At 55.6% G+C, this 18,455-nt stretch overlaps 1 protein-coding gene across 4 annotated transcripts in view; it reads right to left on the reverse strand.

The window, feature by feature from the left end:
* Positions 1-17,700, reverse strand: part of EPHB2 (EPH receptor B2) — a 128,210-nt gene extending 110,510 nt beyond the window's left edge. For 2 of the 4 annotated variants that reach the window (XM_033079583.2, XM_033079581.2), the window contains exon 1: positions 17,529-17,640. In XM_033079583.2, coding sequence (XP_032935474.1) covers positions 17,529-17,613 — 85 coding nt within the window. In that variant the 5' untranslated portion in view covers positions 17,614-17,640. Of the gene's footprint in view, positions 1-17,528 lie in introns of all 4 variants that reach the window. The other 2 variants (XM_033079582.2, XM_033079580.2) reach the window with 2 other exon arrangements.
* Between the last annotated feature and the right edge of the window lie 755 nt (positions 17,701-18,455).

Below are 18,455 nucleotides of genomic sequence, written 5' to 3' on the forward strand. Positions count from 1 at the left end.
CACACATTGGCAGCCCAGGACAGTGGTGGAGTCAGCAGCCCAGCAATGTTCAGAAACCATGTGGATGTGGTACGAGGGCACAGGGGTTAGTGGTGAACGTGGCAGAGCTGGGTTAACGACTGACTTTGGTGATCCAGAGGGCTTTTCCAACCTCAGTGATTCTGTGATTGTGTGAATTGGGAAGCTCAGCAGTAGAGGATGCTGGAGAGGAGCCCTCAGCTCACAGTGGTTCAGCTGAGCCCCCACTGCACCAATACAAACCATGGACATGCTCAGGACGTGCAATGACACATGTGATGGGCAGGCAGCACATGATGTCACAGTGACCCTGCTCCCACCACCACACTCCTGCCTCTGCCCTGCCTGCAGACACTGGTACCTGTCAATAGCTGTCACTGCTCTCTGTGTCACACCCTGCCAGCAGTGAGGACAGGCTCGTTACATAATTTTAATGCACAAAGTGCATTGAAGACCCTGAGGTCTCCAATTTTGGAGCTCATAATGACACAGAACGAGTGCTGAAGCACTGGACTGGAAGCATGGAGCTGCCCCAGCACTGATGACTGCAGTGTGTGTGAGACAAAGGGACAACAGACCAAACCTGAAATGGCTTTGATCCAAATCTATCAATTTCCAAAGTCTCATCAAATTTACAATCAGAGTTAACCAGGAAACAGGAGCAAAAAGTACAAATGGAAGCTAGAAAGGTATGGGACTAGATCTTTAAATTCCCTTCCAAGCCAAACCATTCTATGATTCCACAACAAAAGTTTAAACTATTTTTTAAACATATATATAAAAGCAACAACTTCAACCAAAACCAGAGGAACAAAGTGTTTGTGACAACCCCACACACAAAGGCAGTGCATGAGAAATGGAAGGAGAATAACAACAATCCATATCTTGTTGTGACTGGCAGGAAGTGAATAAAAGAAACCTCTGGAAAAGCCACGTCTGAAGACAAGAAAAAGTTATGATGATGTTCTTTTCTTTTCAGCACATAGAAAAAATGCTAAATAAAAGTTTTAAAATTCATAGAAACGCAGAGAAAAGCATTGAGACAGCCCAGGGCTGGAGGTGCAGTCACTGATTGGAGCCCTGCCCCAGTCCTGCTCTGCTCCCAGGGTGATGCACAGGTTCTTTTACTCCACACACAGCCAGAGCTTCCCCCTCTGCAGCTCCTGGGCTGTGAAGGGTGCCCATGGTCAGGCAGCTTGTGTCTTTATTAGGAGAGAGGGATGTTATTCCACAGCCCTCCAGAGGACAGGGCTGCTTCCTCCCCTGAGGAGGCAGGATTCCTTAGCTCATACATAACCAACGAGCCAGGGGACGTCTGGCCGGAATTCCTTAAAAAATCACACACGTTTTCAAGCCTTTAGCAAAGAACTGAGGCTTTGGAACAGATGTGACGGGGCCACGTGGTGCCCAAACAACTCTGGCTGTTTTCTCCACAGACAATGGCCTTGTGGAGGTGGGAGAAGCCCCAGCCATCGTTCATCTTCATCTCTGGCCATTTCAGTGATGACACTTCCATAAACAAGCCCAAGAAACCGTGACCACATCAAATTCCTGTGCGCCACCTCCACAAAAGACATGAAAAATCAAATTCTTGGACAAGCCACTATCAAATTGGGAGAAAACCACAAAAAAACTTCACAGCCTGGTTGCTGTACTGGTCCAAGTTTGCAGGAGTAACTGAGCAGTGGGACAAACATGGGTAGATCTTTCCAGCACTGTTTGCAGAGACTGTCACTGGAATGTCTGAGAGACCACCACAGCTGATAGAGGTCAAAGTCACAGACCTCACAAGCTCAACAGCCATTTTCTGGACAACTGTGGACATTTTATGGACACTTTACAGGGATGGGCCATGGACTAAGGGATCAGAGAATCACCAGGGTTGGAAAAGCCCTCCAGGATCATCGACTCCAACCCCTAATCCAGCACTGCCAGGTTCCCCACTAACCCATGTCCCCAAGTGCCACCTGCCTTTGAGCACATGCAGGGATGGTGAGTACACCTCTGCCCTGGGCAGCTGTGCCAGGGATTGCTCTCTGTGCATTCCATCTGTGTGGGGATGAGCTGCCAGCTGGGCTTAAACCATGACAAAAGAGAGAGAACTGAAAAAACCCAGCACATTTCACAGCCACAGACCCAAGAGACTCCAAGGATTAAGAAGCAAGAGCCCATGAGGGGATGCCTGGAGAAGAAGCAAGTCCTTGAAGACACTAATGCAGAGCATCTCAGAGCAGAAGGATCACGTCTGGTGGATACACCAGGATTACAACGTGAGGGAAAGGCAGGCACTCAAGGTCTCGCTCGGTTTGAAATCACTTCTGGGGAAATAATGAAAAAGCTGATGTAATTCCAATCATAAAGAATTAAAGAACAGGAGTATAATTAGCACCAGTCAACATACTTCTACAAGAAACAGGTCTTGTCAAACAAATCTGATTTCATTCTTCAGTGAGATTACAAGTCTGATTGGTGAGAGGAGCCGTGTGCGAGGCAGGGGAGTGTCTGAGTGCTGGGATCAGGAGATGTGAGGGCAGCCTGGGGAACAGAGCCACTGTGCCACACACTGCTTGCACTCCAGATCTAAAAATGTGGTAAAAAGGGGGCTAAGAACTGATTAGGTGGCAGGATCCAAGCAATAGTTCCCAGTGCTGGACCTCGGTGGGCTCCACAGGAGCCAGCCCTGGATTCATTTCTGCCTCAGGCAGCCTGATGGAGAGGGATGAAAGGCACACTGCTCAGGTGGGTGATGCCCCTGCAGCCTTGCAGAGCATTCTCAAGTGAAGGATATGGGATTCACCTCCCTTGGCATTCACCATATGAAAAAATAATGCTCCCACTCTCACACAGTTGTTAATTTTCTCCAGATAGTAACAACAGAGAGAAAAAGGCCTCTGAGGACAGGCTGATGATTGAGACCAGCCAGGCAGGTGAGCTGAATTGCCCTCAGCAGGATACTGAGGGGGGGGTTTGCTTCCAGCTTACATTAGAAATCCCATTTTTGTGATAATGATTAAATTGTTCAAATTATCTTCAAAGCAAATTTAGGGGGGTAAAAACCTTAAAATGAATTAAACTCAGTGGTGGAAAGCACTGGAAAGCCTGGTCTCCTCCAGCAACTGCCCCTGGAGCTGGTGTGGCTCAACAGATGTAAGCACCAGCCAGGAAAATCTCCAGATGGCCCCAGTGACAGGGTGGCACTGATCAGGGACAGCCCCTTGTGCCCAGCTCTGGCACCACAGCACGGATGCAGTTCCCACCCAACAAATGTTCACTGGGTAAGAAACACCAGGATGGCTTCAGTCCCTTTCCAAACAGGCTGGTGTCACCCACAGGACTGCCACCACAGCTGGGACCCCCTGGCAGCCAGGAGGGGCAGGGCTCTTCCTTCCAAGAGCATCCACATTGTCCCAAGCACCACCAGCCCCAAGGAATGACCAAGGTGTGCACACCCACCTCAGGGATGCAGCAACCAGGATAAAGAACACCCCCAGCACCACCAAAGTCCCCCACCTGGGTATCCATCCATTCCCTGCCCCTTTGGCTCCCCAAAACTCAAAGTACCACTAGAAAGTCCCATGGATGGTGTTAAATTAGCAGAATTTCCATGGCTGGCATGATACATGAAGGGCATGGTGAAGGTGAAGGTGAAGGTGAAGGTGAAGGTGAAGGTGAAGGTGAAGGTGTGAGCACACCTGTAGCTAGAAAGAGACCACCTGGTCTCCAGACTGAGTTTCAGAGTTTTAAAAAGGTTTGGGGAGCTTTAACTCTGGAGCATTACTCAGCTACAGCAGACAGCACAGGTCTGAAGTGAGCTGGGAGATGGGAGAGGGAATCCCAGGTCCTTGCCTGCCACAGGATTAGGGAAAATTCTCAGACACCTCAGCAAACAGCAAATCCCTGTGGAGAAAGCCCTCAGAGATGGGGAGGGAGCAGCTGCTGTTGTCACTGCCTCCTGGCTTGTCAGGCTGCCTCTGAGGCGCTGCCTCCCCGGCCAGACCCTCTGACATCCAACACCGCCTCTGCCAAGCCAGCCCAGTTGGGTTCCCCCACCAAAGCAAGCACAAATCCCATTCTTTGGGGGCTGCTTTATATCACTGCCTCCCCCAAAAAGGCTTAGTCAAAGCAAATGCCAGACCCATTAAGTGCGAAGGACCTCACAGCCAACACAGGAATGCTGGGGCTTGATGGACTGTTTATAGAGTCTTTTATAGGAAGGATGGGTAACCTAATCCCAACTACAACATTTTTTATGTTGCTCTGTGAGGGTTCAGCTGTGATTAAACTGTTGGCACAGTCCCATGGCACATAAAACCATGGAGACCAGCGTGTCTCATCCCCACCAGAGCCCTGTGAACGCAGGCAGCAGAAGTGCTCCAAGTATTAAAGCTGGTGAGCCCTGCTTGGGGCATCCCTGCTCACACCTCCACTGGCCTCGTGAGCCTGAGACACCAAAACAAAACATCTCCAGTGAATATTCACTCTGACCACAGCCCAGAGCAGGGCAAAGGGCAGTCACCCCTGCAGGGCTTGGGTTGGGTGCAGGAGATGCAACAAAACCACGCTCTCAGCTGCAGGCTTCAGTGCCTCCCTATCCCAGCAGCAGCCCCAGGATGAGCACAGAGCCCTCCACACCCTCCTAAAACACTGGAGAAATCCCACAGCAACATTGGCTGCTTGGTTAAAACACTTGATTCTGAGCCAGCCTCACTACACTGAGATGTTCCAAGTTGTGGATCACCCACTGTCTCTACCATGGCTGTCACTTAGACTGAAATCCCAGCACAGGCAAAGTCCTCCCTGGGAGGGGACATCAAACATCCCAGCAGACACTGACCCAGGAAACCCAGCCCACCCAGACCACACCACCCGAGGGCATGCAAATGTAACTGCCTCAGAGGGAAACAAAGAGTTGGAGGCAGAGAGATTGGAAGGGTGGGAAATCCCAGCCCAGGTTGGCACAGGGTCACACCAGCCCTGTGCTGGAGGACAGGCAGGTGCAGCAGAGCCAGGCTCTGCTCCAGACCCTCTTCTAGCTGGAAAGGGAAGAGCCTGGGGGGCTGGGGCAAGGGCAGAGCTGTAACACATTGCTGAGACAGCACAGGGGATGTGCATGGTCAGAGCTGATGCTGGACCAGCAGGGTCTCCCCAGCACTGCTGGTGGGTGGGATTTCTCCAGGCAATGTGAGCATGAAGTTTGTTTCATTTTATTTTTATAGAATTGGAAAAGAAGCCAGGTTTGCCTTTTTCTTATTTCTGTTTTTTGGCTCTGTTGACTCACCCACCAGTTTGTCTGTTCACCCTCATGACACCTCCCTGAGATGATGCAGCCTCTCCCTCATGGCCACCCCACAGCCACCCTGGGGGGCTCTCACCACCCCTGCCAGCCCACAGCCCCTCAGGAGTTACAGCTCTGCAGTGTGCCAAGCACAGCACAGACTCCTGCAAGGAACAAAAACCACCTCAGAACCCCTCACTGAGCATCCCCACCACAGCAGCCAGGAGAGGAATGTGTTCCTCCTGGGCTTTTTCTCTGGGATGGGATTTGGGCAGCACTTTTATTTTAGTCCTGGGTGAGTGTGTGGCACATTCCTGCCACCAAAGGGAAGGAGACTGCAGAGCAGTTTCAGGTGCATCACCTGAGCTGTGCACTCACAGGGCTCCCTCTCTCAGCACAGACCTGACACACACCAGGCAAACGGGCAGCTGGATGGACACACAGGGTGGCATGTCACCACAGCCCCACAACCTGCTGCCACCCCCCATGGAGGGCTGAGCCCTTCTGCACCCCTCTGGCCACTGAGCAGCTCAGGGCTGGTGGATGACACACCCAGGGTTGACCTCACAAATCCCATTTTTTTTCCCTTTTCCCTCTGTAGCCCACACACTGAGGACCTCCCAAACACACAGTAAAACACCAGCTCAGCTTTTCAAGGGCTCAGCACCCACAGGCAGGAGTTCAGGTCATATTTAGGGCCACCCAAATTAGAGGGCAAGGTTTCTGCTGGAGGGTGACCTGCTTAGCCTCCCCAGTACAAAACCCATGGGCAGCCCCATCCAAGACACCACAGGGACGTCTGGGCTCCACTGGTCCCTCCTGTTGGTCCCAAATGTGCTACTCCCAAACCTACCACAGCCCCTGGCAGTGTCCCCTCACACATCCCCTACTTCCAGGTCCAAAATTCAGCTCCCCTCCCTGCAGCCCCACCTTGGCACGTGCAGGGACCAACGGAAAGTGGGAGAGATGCAAAGGAGCACTGTGGGACCCAGCCTGGAGAGGCTGAACTTCACCCCCAGCCCCCAGATAAGGAAGGATGGGCTCCTGGAACAGTCAGCAATGAAAGGGAACAGTCAGCAATGAAAGGGAACGCCGCAACGGTCGGGCTGGCACGCTCAGCTTTGGGCTTGTGCCCATTTCCCTGCCATGTGCACACCCTGAGCTGGGTCCTGCTGGATGGGGACAGTCTCTTGCTCAGCAGCCCAGAGGGAGCAGCCTGGCAAAGCCTCACCTGAGTGTGTCTGCACCTTCTGTGCCACAAACCATAACAGCTCAAGAGACCCAGCCAGGCAGTGCTCAGAGCACCAGCAGCCCCCTGATGCTGCAAGGTTTAGCCAAAGCTGGGAACAGGGACCAGGCGAGACATGGGAGCAGCTGACAGTAAACTCAGCATTTCCAGAGGATTTGTTTCTATCAAAAGCTGCTGCTCTGAAGCCAGAACAGGTGTCAGTCACACCAAAATCTCATGGCAGCTATTCAATGTGATGGCATAAGTTTGACATCAGGTTTAAAAAAAAACCTGCAAAAGCAATGTGAGCAGCTCCTCTACTCTCTATTGCACCTACAGCCATGAAAAAAGAAAGGTGAGGAGCCAAGAGGAGGAGAAAAGTAGGTGTATCAGGGCTGGTTCTGTGCAGCAGCAGTGCAGCCACACAAAGCAGGCAGTTCCTGCTCAGCAGCCCCAGGACAAAGCCACATCACAACTCTGACCCAGCTGTCCCAGGTGGGCTCAAAGCAGCACCCACCTAGCCCTGGATGGCTCCAGCAGCCCTGAGTGGCCTTGTCCCCCCTGCAGACCTGTGAGCTGCCTGCTGCCCTGGGCTTTGTGCCGAGTGTGACACGGAGCAGAGCCCACACTGCCTCTCCAACACCTCCCACCAGCCAGACAGCAACCCCTGCTAATGCTGCCAACATCCTAATTAGCACCTTCCCTGCCCGCCCTGCTCCTGCCTGCTCTGCAGCTGCCCAGCCTCTGAGGCTCGCCAGAGGTGACAGGGGATGGGGACAAGTCCTGCAGGCGGTGGGCACTCTGTCCCCTGTAGCCCATGGCAGCCCCACTGCTCTGCAGTGCGTCTGTGTCAAGGGATTTCCACACAGCACCACACACACACCTGAGTTTACCCTTCCCGAGCCTCCATCCCCCTGCAAGGCAGCAGGAGTGGGGCTTTCTCCAAGTTTCACTGAATCACAGGATGGTTTGGGTTGGAAAGGACTTTCCCACCATCTCCTTTCAACCCCTGCTATGGGCAGGGACACCTTCCACCAGATTAAATCGCTCCAAGCCCTGTCCAGCTGGGCCTTGAACACTTCAGGGAGTGGACAGGGCATGGACAGGGCACGGACAGGGCACGGACAGGGCAGCTCCAGGCTGTGCCTGGGGAATGCACTTGCCCATCCATGCATTTGCAGCTGTTTCCATGACTGGAAACGATCCGTGGTGGGGCTGCTGTGCCCTGCTGTGCCTGATCCAAGCCCTCAGAGCCCCACAGCAGCTTGGGGGAGCTGACACCTCCATCCCCCCTCTCAGCACGCTGCAGCCCTGGGTGATCAATACCCTGCCTCCAGCCATTCCCCATGTCCAGACACCAGCTGCTCTCTGCTCCCAGGCATGAAAACACAACATTCCCAGCTCGCTGTCCCTCCCAGAGCAATGCCCAGGGAGCCCCAGGCCTGCTCCTGTTTACCACAACAGCATCACAACGTGCATGCAATGGCTGGAGCCGTGGAAGCAGCGCTCAGACACCTGCAAGGGCGCTCTGCAAGCAGCCCTGGAGGTGCTGGGATCCTGCAGGAGAGATCCCTGAGCAGAGATCCACAGGAAATGCTTTCCCAAGGCTGGCCAGCCCCCATCCCTGCAGGCTCTATCCAGCCCGGACATCTTGTTTCACTCCATCCACGCCGCCCCCAGGTCACGCATTTCTCCTGCTCGCTTCGTCCCCTGATACCAGACGGGCTTAAAAGTAAAACAAGGCCAAGATTTATGAAGTGAGGCTCACCATGAAGGTTTCCGAGCTGCACTTGTGGAGCCTGGAAACAGGATTACAAGCAAAGCAAATGACGGCCCGCGATCGTAACCTCGGCACGGCGAGACGTGACCCTGCCGTGCTCCAGCCCAGCTCGTTCCCAGCGTGTGCTGAGCACTGCCTGGGGCTGCCTGGCCAGCACAAACCTCCTGGTGATGGCCAGGGCTCCTCTGAGCTCCCCTCCACAGCACCCAGCTCGGTTGGGTGGCCCAGTCCTGATTCTCAGCAGCCTTTCTGCCACACCTCGCCTCAAACCAGCTGCACAGGCGTGTGTCAGACCACAGCACTTCCAACTCTCCTTCAAGAGCACAAACAGCTGCTTTGGACACTTCTCATCATTCTATGGTGACTTTATTGCAGCCTTCCAGTGCCTGAAGGGGCTCCAAGAGAGCTGGAGAAGGACTTTGGTCAAGGGATGGAGGGACAGGACAATGAGGAATGGCTTCCCACTGGCAGAGGACAGGGACACATTGATTATCAGGAAGACATTCCTCTGAGAGGATGTTGGGGCCCTGGCACAGGTGCCCAGAGCAGCTGTGGCTGCCCCCACCCCTGGGAGTGTCCAAGGCCAGGCTGGACAGTGCTTGGAGCACCTGGGACAGTGGAAGGTGTCCCTACCATAGCAGGAGTGGGACTGGATGACATTTAAGGTCCCTTCCAACCCAATGATTCTCTGATTCTAGGACCAAGCCCCCCTCCTGGGGCATCACTCCCACTCAATAATCTACTGCCAAGGCACAGCTTTGCAAGAAACATGGATCTCGTGAGAAAGGTTTGAAGCCAAACTCACAGAGGCATCACCTGGGGACAATGACCTGCAAGAGATGGGAGCCAACAGCAGGGAACAGTGATGCCAGCTCCACCCAGGAGCACATGCCACGGCCACCAGCATGTCCCTGGGAGTGGAGAGCAGTGGAAGCAGGCAGATGTGGGTCCTGGCAGGACACACACCCCCCCATACCCACACCTGTCTTGTGTAAAACCAACCACACACCTGGAGGCACCCAGCAGCCCATTCCTGCCTGGTTTGTCCTCAGACACATCCTGTGCACCCCCCAGCAAACAGCCCAAAGTGTGTGGGCTCAGTGGCCACTTGGCAGGAACTAGTGGCCTCCTGGGAGGCTCAAAGAGCAGGATCTCCCCTGGAGACCAAGGAGCATCCATGGACTCCATGTCCTCTGCTCCCATCGGTCCTCCCCTGCCGTGAGAGACTCTGGGACAGGCAGAACCTGCCCTGCCTCAGCACAGTGCTCCTCACCCACAGCCTGTGCACCAGCCCTGCACAGGAGGGAAATGCCTTCTCCCTCCTGAATCCCTCTGCTGAAGTTGTTCAGGCTCACAGAGGGTCCTGACAGGAGATCTGCAGGGTCCAGCCTCCTCTCTGACCCTCCTCACCCTTCCTGGCTCTCCTCTCCTCTGCCTCTCAGCAGAGCAGTGCTGCAGGAACCTCCCAACACTGGTCCCTCCAAGCCATGACATGGACATGCAACCAGAGCTCAACAGACTCCACACACTCTGGGGACACATTTAGGGAGCTGGGATGACACCTGGCATGGAGCAGGACTCAGCTCAGCCTGCTGCTGGACAGACAGAGCCCAGCTGGGCACAGCCAGGGACACAGCTTGTCCTTCAGCCTGCTGCAGCTGGGTGTCCCTGTGTCCCCAAAGCCTGGCTGGGAGCAGAGGGGATCCCAGACCTTGTGCCTGCCCCTCCTCTCCTGGGCTGGGGGCTCAGAGCCAGCTGCAGGCTACCCAGGAGCCCAGCAGCCGAGCCCATTGTTCCATTGTCTGGCCCTGGAGCACCAGCCTGGCTCAAGGCAGCCCCTCTGCCCTGGGAGAGGCCACACTGGCCACCCCCAACCCCCCAGCTTACCCCCTAACCCAGCCAACAGCCCCCTCAGGTGAAGCCAGGGCTCAAGGAAGCTCCTCTCCTGCCCAGTCCCAACGAGATTGCATCTGACACTCTGAGGAGGATGAAGGCAAGCACCAACAGAAGTTTTCAAAGGAACCTTCCCCTTGCCTGGCCACAGCCAGATCCAAGAGCCTGTGGAAGGTTAAAAGTGTCCCCAGACACAGAGGGCCATGAGCACCCCCAGCAGTGTGGATCTCCCCAGCAATGTGGACCTCCTCAGCTGCAGATGATCCTGAAATCCTGGGAGCTGGGGGCCAGCAGGACCCCAGTGAGCCTGGACATTGAGTGTGTGAGCCCAGAGAAGGCACCTCTCCCCATTTCCCTACAAACACCACATCTGCCACGGCAGGCTGAGCCAAAGGCATTCCTGGTGGCCACCCCACCTCCAGCAGTGCACCAGGACACTCAGGGAGCACACCAGAACCAGGGGTACCCCATCCCCCTGGTCCTCACCCTGCCTCCACTATCCACTGCTCCTGCTGTGAAACCTCCTGCCTGAGAACTCCAGAGAGAGGGAAAAAATATAAAATAAAGGATCACCACCCTCTTCTTTACACCCCCCCAGTCCAATGCACCTCTGTGCCCCCTCCCTCCCCAGGCTGCATGTTTCCTGCAGCCCCCCTCCCCTGTACTTCTGTACAAGCATCTTCACTCCCTTTCCCAGTCTTTCCCAGTTCAGAGCTGATGCTTTCAAAGAGCCATCCACAATGACTTTAAGATCTCTTTCTCAAAATGCTAATAAGTAATTTAAAGACTGCCACTGTGCATGCATGGGTTTAGGGTAATTTTTTCCATCTGAATCCCTTTTCATTCATCCCTGACTACATTTAATCTGCCACTTTATAGCCGGGCTATCCAGTGTCATGAGAGCCTTTTGCAATATTTTCAAGACAACTGTTGTTTTTATCATCCTGAATAATTTTGTATAATCTGCAAACACTCTTTGCCTTCCCATTCTCACCCCTCTCTACTTTATGAATACATCACCCAGCACAAGCCTCACGTTGACCCCGTCCAGTGGGAAAACTGACTCTTTGTTTCCCTTATTTAAGCAGATTTTAATCCATAAGAGAGCCCTTCCTCTAAAATTACTGCTCTGGAGTCTCCTGGATCACCCAGGGAGATCTTCTTAAAGGATGCTCGTCCCATTTACTCTGGCTCAAATATTCATTTTATTGACTTATTGTAAAATGCGAGTTCTCCTGCCATCACTTCAGAGCAGCCTCCCAGCCCTGCCCTGGGAAGCAAAGCTCCTTGGCAGGAGTCCCTTTGGTCACTTGGGGTGACACTGAAGTCATCCCCCTCCTCCCCAAGGGTTCCATCCTGCACTTCCCAACACTCATTTGTTGAGGGGAAACTTGGGGGATAAACAATTTCTTCTCTCAAGTTATTTTTTGAACTTCTCTCAGGCTGCCTTATATGGCTTCACATTCACCAGACCACGGTTTCTGATTTTTTTTATTTCTTCCTTTTAGATACCACTTCCATTTTGTGAAGAAACTTTTTTTAACCTCCAGTGACCTCCTGCAATTTGCCATTTAATCAAGTTTGGTTAGTTTTTGGTTATTTTTAGGAAACCCATGTTAAGTGGCCACATGAATTTATTCTGAGGTTTAATTTAATTTCCTACATCATGGGTAAGTATTTTCCTATTTTAGCTTCTCCTTTCAGCCAGCTCCTCCACTTTGCTTTACTCACAGATCATTACTATGTGGTGTTTTTAAGTGCTGGTTGCTTTATGGATGCCATGGTCTGACTCTGAGAGAGGTAAGGTGGAAAGAACATCATTTATTGGATCAACTGATAAAGCTTCACCAACTTTTAGAGCTCCCCAGCCTCTCCTAATGCCCATTGGGAGACTGAATCTGCTTCCATGGAGCAGATCTGATGTCTTGTGTGTGGTTGCTTGGGTTTAAATCCAGAGTTCTTCCTCCTGTGAGCTCTCCAAAGAACCACAACTGCTCTCAGCACTAAAACTATCATTTCTGAATGTGACATTTAGGGAGGCACAGACCAGCCTCAGTAACAGTTGTGTTTTCTGCCCCTGTGGCCTGCTCCATCCTCCTTTAATGCCTGGCAATAGGTGCCACAATCCCTGTCAGACCTGATACTGCTTCTTTCATTCCAAGCAAGGAAATCCAGGGAGGGGCAAACAGCATGGCATGATCCTCACTTATTCCTTCCCCTCACCCTGATTATCTCACATCCTGATTATCTCAGGGGGCTGGCACAGGCTGCACAGCTCCCTGTGTCTGTACCCTGGCAGGACCTGCCACCCATCCTGCACCTTCCTGAAACACACTGATACAAAGACATTAACAGTCTGTCAATCCCTGCACACCTCCAGGCACCTCTCCTTCCTCACACCCTCCCTCCTGCTGTCTCCTGGCCTCCAAGGGGTCCCTGCCCACCTCAGCATTCCCAGTGATCCCAGTGCTCCCTGCATCCCTGGGTCCAGGCTGGGCAGAGCCCCTCATGCACCCCCCTCACTGCCTCTCCCTCGCTCCCAGCCCACGCTGCACTCAGCCCCTTATCACAGGAGGCCCCATCCTTTCCCTTATCTAAGGCTGAACTTTTGCCTCTGAGGATCTCCCTGCTCCCCCCATCCCAACGAGATCCAACTGGCAGCTGTGCTTTGCCCATAAACCACAGAAACCACACTGCCCATAAAGCACATCAGGTATGGGAGGGACTGCAAACCAGCCTGGGAGCTGGGTGAAAATAGGATTTTGGCAGGATGGGAACCCCACTCCCAGCCAGAGCCACCCTCATCCCTGTGCCAGCAGGGCTGGTGTTTTGTGCCAGGAGGGGAGGCTCAGGCTCTCGTTTATCCCTCACCCCAAAGCGCTCAGGGAGCTGTCACAGCCTCCACTATTTACCCAGCTCCTCGGGCAGTTTCCTGAGTGCCCACCCCTCTTTCCAGCAGCTCAGGTATGTGCACACAAAGGGCCCTGACTAGTGCAGGCAGGTCCTTTGCCTGTCTCCAAGGGGACTGCTGCTCTCATCCCTGGGGACAGCCCCAAACCCTGGGCAGCATCCCCGAGGCACAGCCACGGCCCCTTCCCACCCTCTGAGGGGTGAGCTGGGGGACACCAGTGGCCATATCAACCCTGAGCTCTTGTCCCCTACAGCCCTGTCCCCTACAGCATCTCCTCCCTATGCTTTTGTCACCCAGAGAAGCTGGAAAGTCAGCAGGGATTGAGAGGACTGCTGCTCCTGCCTGGAAAAGCCACACAACAGAGCAGCAAGGGCAGCAATATGAATGTTTAAATGAGGCACCAATTGATTTGGTCTCCAAAAGGAGTTTTCCCTTTTGCTGCCCCCATAATGCAAAGGGCAGGTGGGTGCAAGGAACGTTCCTTGTCAAAAATTAACCCAGGAAATGGAGGGGAGGAGAAAGCAGCAGGAGGGAGATAGGTGGCAGAGGGCCAGGCCAAAACCACAGGCTCTGCTCTGCTCCTCAGCCCCACGTGTCCCAAAGCATTTGCTCCCCTCCTGCTCTTAGGGGAGTGCTTGCAGAGCTGGAGCTCAAGCTCACAGGAAGGATCAGATCCTGTGTTTTTCCCTGGACCTCCTGTTCTACACATGCTGGGTTTGCTGGGAGGCTCCTGCAGCCCCCCTGGTCCTGGCACACCTGGATCCACCTCCACGGAGCACCAAGGTCAAAGCAATGCTCTGGTGTGATGTAAGTCTTCCTCTATGGAGACCAAAGAGATGGATACCCAAAGGCCCAAACCACCCCTTGTCCCTGGCATCTCCCCACACCCCATGTACCATAAGTACACCATAGGTACAGGAGAAGACACTATGTTTTAATATTGCAATATGTTACAGCATGAGTGAGATTAAATATATCCTACACTACAGAATCACAGAATATCCCAAGTTGGAAGGGACCCACGAGGATCATCCAAATCCTGGCCCTGCACAGGACAATCCCACCATGTGTCTGAGAGTGCTATAAATAGTACATTTATTATAATTCACTCTTAAATACACAGAAGCACTGAAGTCCTGTCTCCAGCTTGCTTGGAGGATGGGCAGGGATGTCCATGTCCAACACCACACCTGGGAATAGTCACCCCAGGAGTGGACACAGCCCTCCTGCCCCAGCATCCCTCTTCAGGCCCAAGACTGGGCTCAGGATTAGAACTGCCTGACACAGCTGATGCTCAAAATTGAGTCCCCTCGCCCATGATCCTGTTTCCCAGCAGAACTCGTGCTGGGCAATTCTCCATCACCCACTGGAGCCTGTCGCTGCCTCCGTGCTGCTGGCTGCGTGCTGCCCACACCCTCGCTGATAGCAGGGCCATCTCGTGTCTCCTTTTGCATTTTTGGCACAGGGCTGGCTCTCCTCCAGCCCTCGGGAAGCTTGCCAGCACCACAAGGTTTGTGAAAAGTTAACTCCAGCGGGGTGAAGAGCGTCGTCGGCTTGGTTTTCCCTGCTCGCACGTGAGTTAGGCAGGCTGTTGATTTTAAAATACCTCCGTGTCCTTCCCAGCTCCCCCCAAAATACCTCGGGAGCGCCAGCCCCGCGCTCGGCGCGCAGCCTACGCTGCAGGAATACAAAGCGGGGCCGTCAGCGATAGCGGCGTTACCAACCGGGGTGGGATCCAGACCCTTCCAGGACTCCTTTGTTCTTGACTTTCTGCTTCGGGTTTTGTGGGTTTTTTTTTTTTGTTTTTTTTTTTTTTTGAAAAACACACAAAAAACTTTCCTTTGAGAAGCCTGAACTTTCTCAGCTGCAGACATGTTACCTTCCAACCGCCTTCACAACTATAGGCAATTCCTAACCTCTGCTTTATGTATGTTGTCATCCACCTCCCTGTTTTCCATATTGATTTATGTTTTACGTTCTTTTCACATTTCCTTTTAACAGAGCCGGCTTTAACCAAACAGCCTTCCCTCCCGAGCCCGAGCCATGCATTCTGCTGGCCAGTGAGCAATCAACTTCCAATTTCCATGCACACTCCTGTTTATATTTCCTTCCCTATCGGCTTTGTTTCTAATTAAGGTTTGTTAAATGCAAGTGAATATATAGCGTGCAGAGAAATATAAAGCATGTAGATAAATAAACACCCCACACACAGCCGCACTGACTAAGGCTGCGCTTTCAACCACGGATCCCAAAGCACTTTGTCATGTTCATTAACAAAACCTCGCGGCTCCCTTGGGAAAGACGCTTGGATTATTTTACGCCTTGTAATTAGGAAAACTGAGGCACAGAGGAGACAAGTGAAATTACCCGCAGTACAGAAATGCTCCGTGACAGAACCGAAAACAGGACTCAAGAGGCAGGATCCTCCAGAATTGTGGTTTTCCCCTGAATACGCCTTTCTGCCCCCATTTTGGCCCTGGGAACATGCTGGGGCTGGTGATGGAGGGAATCGCCACCGTGGAGGTTCCCCGCAGCCGCGGGAACACGGTGGGTCCAGCCACCACCTCCATGGCCAGCAACCACTGTTGGGTCCATCCATCCTCACCAAAGGGATCCAGAGCACTCAGAGGTGCAGGTGGACACCACATCCAGGCACTTGGGAAGACACAGTTCCAGAAAGGAAGGGGCAGAGGCACGCCCAAGGAGCTGCATCCCACACGTTTTCACCTTGCCAGCTCTCCAGAATCCTTTTCCTGGAAGGTTGGATTAGGGAGCTGGCTGCCCACACCAACACTGAGCGACCATCACAGCCCCACCAACACACACATACACACACAAAAGGCATGAGGCAACAGCGCGGCCACGGGAGGACCACGCCAAACCAACGCAGTCAGCCGTGGTTGGGAACGGCCGCTGGAACCCCACTGACCATTCCCCCTTAGGGAGCACCCTTGGAGCCATCAACTCAGCTGGGTGAAACACCCCACCCGCACTGGCCAGCTCCTGGCTCCTGGATACACTTCCCATCCCTTGCACTCACACACCCAGTGCCTGCCTCTCCTGCCAAGACCATGGGAAAGCCGCTCATGTTCCAAGAACACACGCAGGAGCCCCGGGCACTGGCCACTGACCCACAGCACCGCCCGGCAGCACCCCTGGGGCAGCAGGAGGAGCGGGGTGGCCTGGAGGTGTCACCTCACCCTGCCCAAGGCACCCAGCACGCCACACTTGGCAGTGCCAGCTTGCCATGGTCAAGCGCACGTGGGCCCGCTGGCCAAGCCCAGATCCTGCTGGAAGTGTCAAGGCCACCAGAGGACGGGGCCAGACGTCCTGCATGGACACGTATGCTCTCACAAACACGTTCATCACCCCAACCCTCCCCCCCATAATTAAAACCATGCTAGGCTCATTTGAATAGCAGAGCTGGCGAGCACTCTCCGCTGCAACGTAAATAGTCCTATTTATGCCAAGCTCCCATATTGTAAATATCACGATGTATAGCTGGCCAACCCATGAGTCATCTCCCAAAACTCCAACTTAATAAATGGTGCCTCATCCATGTTCCAGACAGTCCGAGTGGCTCCCACCGCCCGGCACACGCAGGGCCAGCAGTGGCCACCCAGCCGGCCCACCAGCCCACCAGGGCCAGCGGAGCCACCCAGCCGCTCCAACACAACCCTTCCACAATGGACGGGCATCCCTGGACCACGCCGCTCCAGGACGAGCCGGTTTTTGGCCTGACACCTGGCCCTCGCCCCTGCCCAGCCCAGCCAGCCGGCACTTCCCAGGGCGTGCGTGCAGCGGGCGGCTGGCAGCGGGCAGGGACGGCCGGGATGCTCGGGGAGCTGCACAACGAGTCCCCCCTCGCACAGACCCCACCGTGGGGCTCCCACCCAGCCCTGGAGCTCCCCACCTGCCGCCTCTCGCTGCTTTGTCTGAGCACCGGGGACCTCGGCGGGGAGCTCGGCTCCTCCCGGGGACGCTGGGAACGCCACGGAGCCGGCGGGGAGACGGCCACCAGCTCCAGCACGCCGGTAAGGCCTGGCGGGCGGAGGGGCACCCCGAAGAGCCCGCCGAGAGCAGCGGCGGGCAGCGGGCGGTGAATGCCGGGCATCCCCCAGGGACCCCCGGCGTACCCAGGGATGCCCACCTCGGCGAGGGATGGCGGGGAGAAGGGCGGCCAGGCACCGGCAGGGTGCAGGGGGGGCACACACCACACACCGGGCTCCGCCGGCGACACCTCCAGCTGGGGTAGCACTTCCCCAAACTTCGCCTCCCCTCCGAAGGGCGTGCGGCGGGGAGGGGGGGGGGGGGCGGCAGGGGGCGAAGTGCCACCCTCCCCAAAAAAAACGGGGGAAAATCCCGGAGGGGGCTCGCCCTACCCGCAGGGCCCCCGCCCCCCGCGCTCCCCCTCCTCCCTTACCTTCCACGGCGGCGAGCAGGGGCAGGAGGGCGAGGGGCAGGCAGCAGAGCCACAGCGGCCCCATGGTGCGCGCCGGGCCGGGCATCAGAGGCGGCGCGGCCGGCGCTCCATGGAGGCGGCGGAGCGGCGGAGCGCAGAGCCCAGAGCCCCTCGCTGGGGCCGCCGCCGGCGCGGGCACGGCCGCGGGCACGGAGCGCTCCGCCGGCCCCGCCGCCGCGGCCGGGCCGAGCCACCGCCACCGCCGCGCGGGGGACGCCCCGCGCCGCCCGCCCCGCCCCGCCCCGGGGCCGCGCTGCCCGCGGGGGCGGCGGGGGCGGCGGGAGCGGGGGGCGGCGGCGGCGGGCGGGGGGCGGCGGGGGCCGGCGGCGGGCGGGGGGCGGCGGAGCGGAGAGCGGGCGGCGGATCCCCCCGGCCCGCCGATGGTTTGTCCCGGAGCTGTCGATCATCCAGAGAAAGCCGTGATTTCAGCCCAAATCCGCCTCGCCGGGGCTCGCTGCGCCGCCGGCACCGGCGAGGGGGCGGAGGGGAGGGGGGTCCCGGGGGGATGCCCCCAGCGCCGCCGCGCCCTTCGCACCGGCCACGGGCCGGGCATCGCTCCCGCGGGGCTGAGCCCAGCGAGCCGGGGCGCTGAGGAGATTCCCTTCCGGAGAAGGGGATGCGTACGGCAGCATAAAAAAAAGAAACAAAAATCCAAGGAGTTGGTAAAGCTGAGGCTTGCTGTGGGCAGCCCTGAGCCCCCGCAGCCTTCTCCTCCCCCATCGCCCTGCAGCCAGGCACGGTGAGGAGAGAACCCGAATCCCCCCCTTCCACGTGCAGCAGCTGTGAGTGGGTCACAAGCCCGCTGGGCTCAAGCAGGACCTTCCCAGAAGGTGGAAGGTGAGACCCAGCTCCACTTCTGCACCGCAGCACTCAGCAAGCCCTGATGCT

The sequence above is a fragment of the Catharus ustulatus genome, chromosome 24 (genome assembly GCF_009819885.2).
Source record: "Catharus ustulatus isolate bCatUst1 chromosome 24, bCatUst1.pri.v2, whole genome shotgun sequence".
In the NCBI taxonomy this organism is placed as follows: Eukaryota; Metazoa; Chordata; class Aves; order Passeriformes; family Turdidae; genus Catharus; species Catharus ustulatus.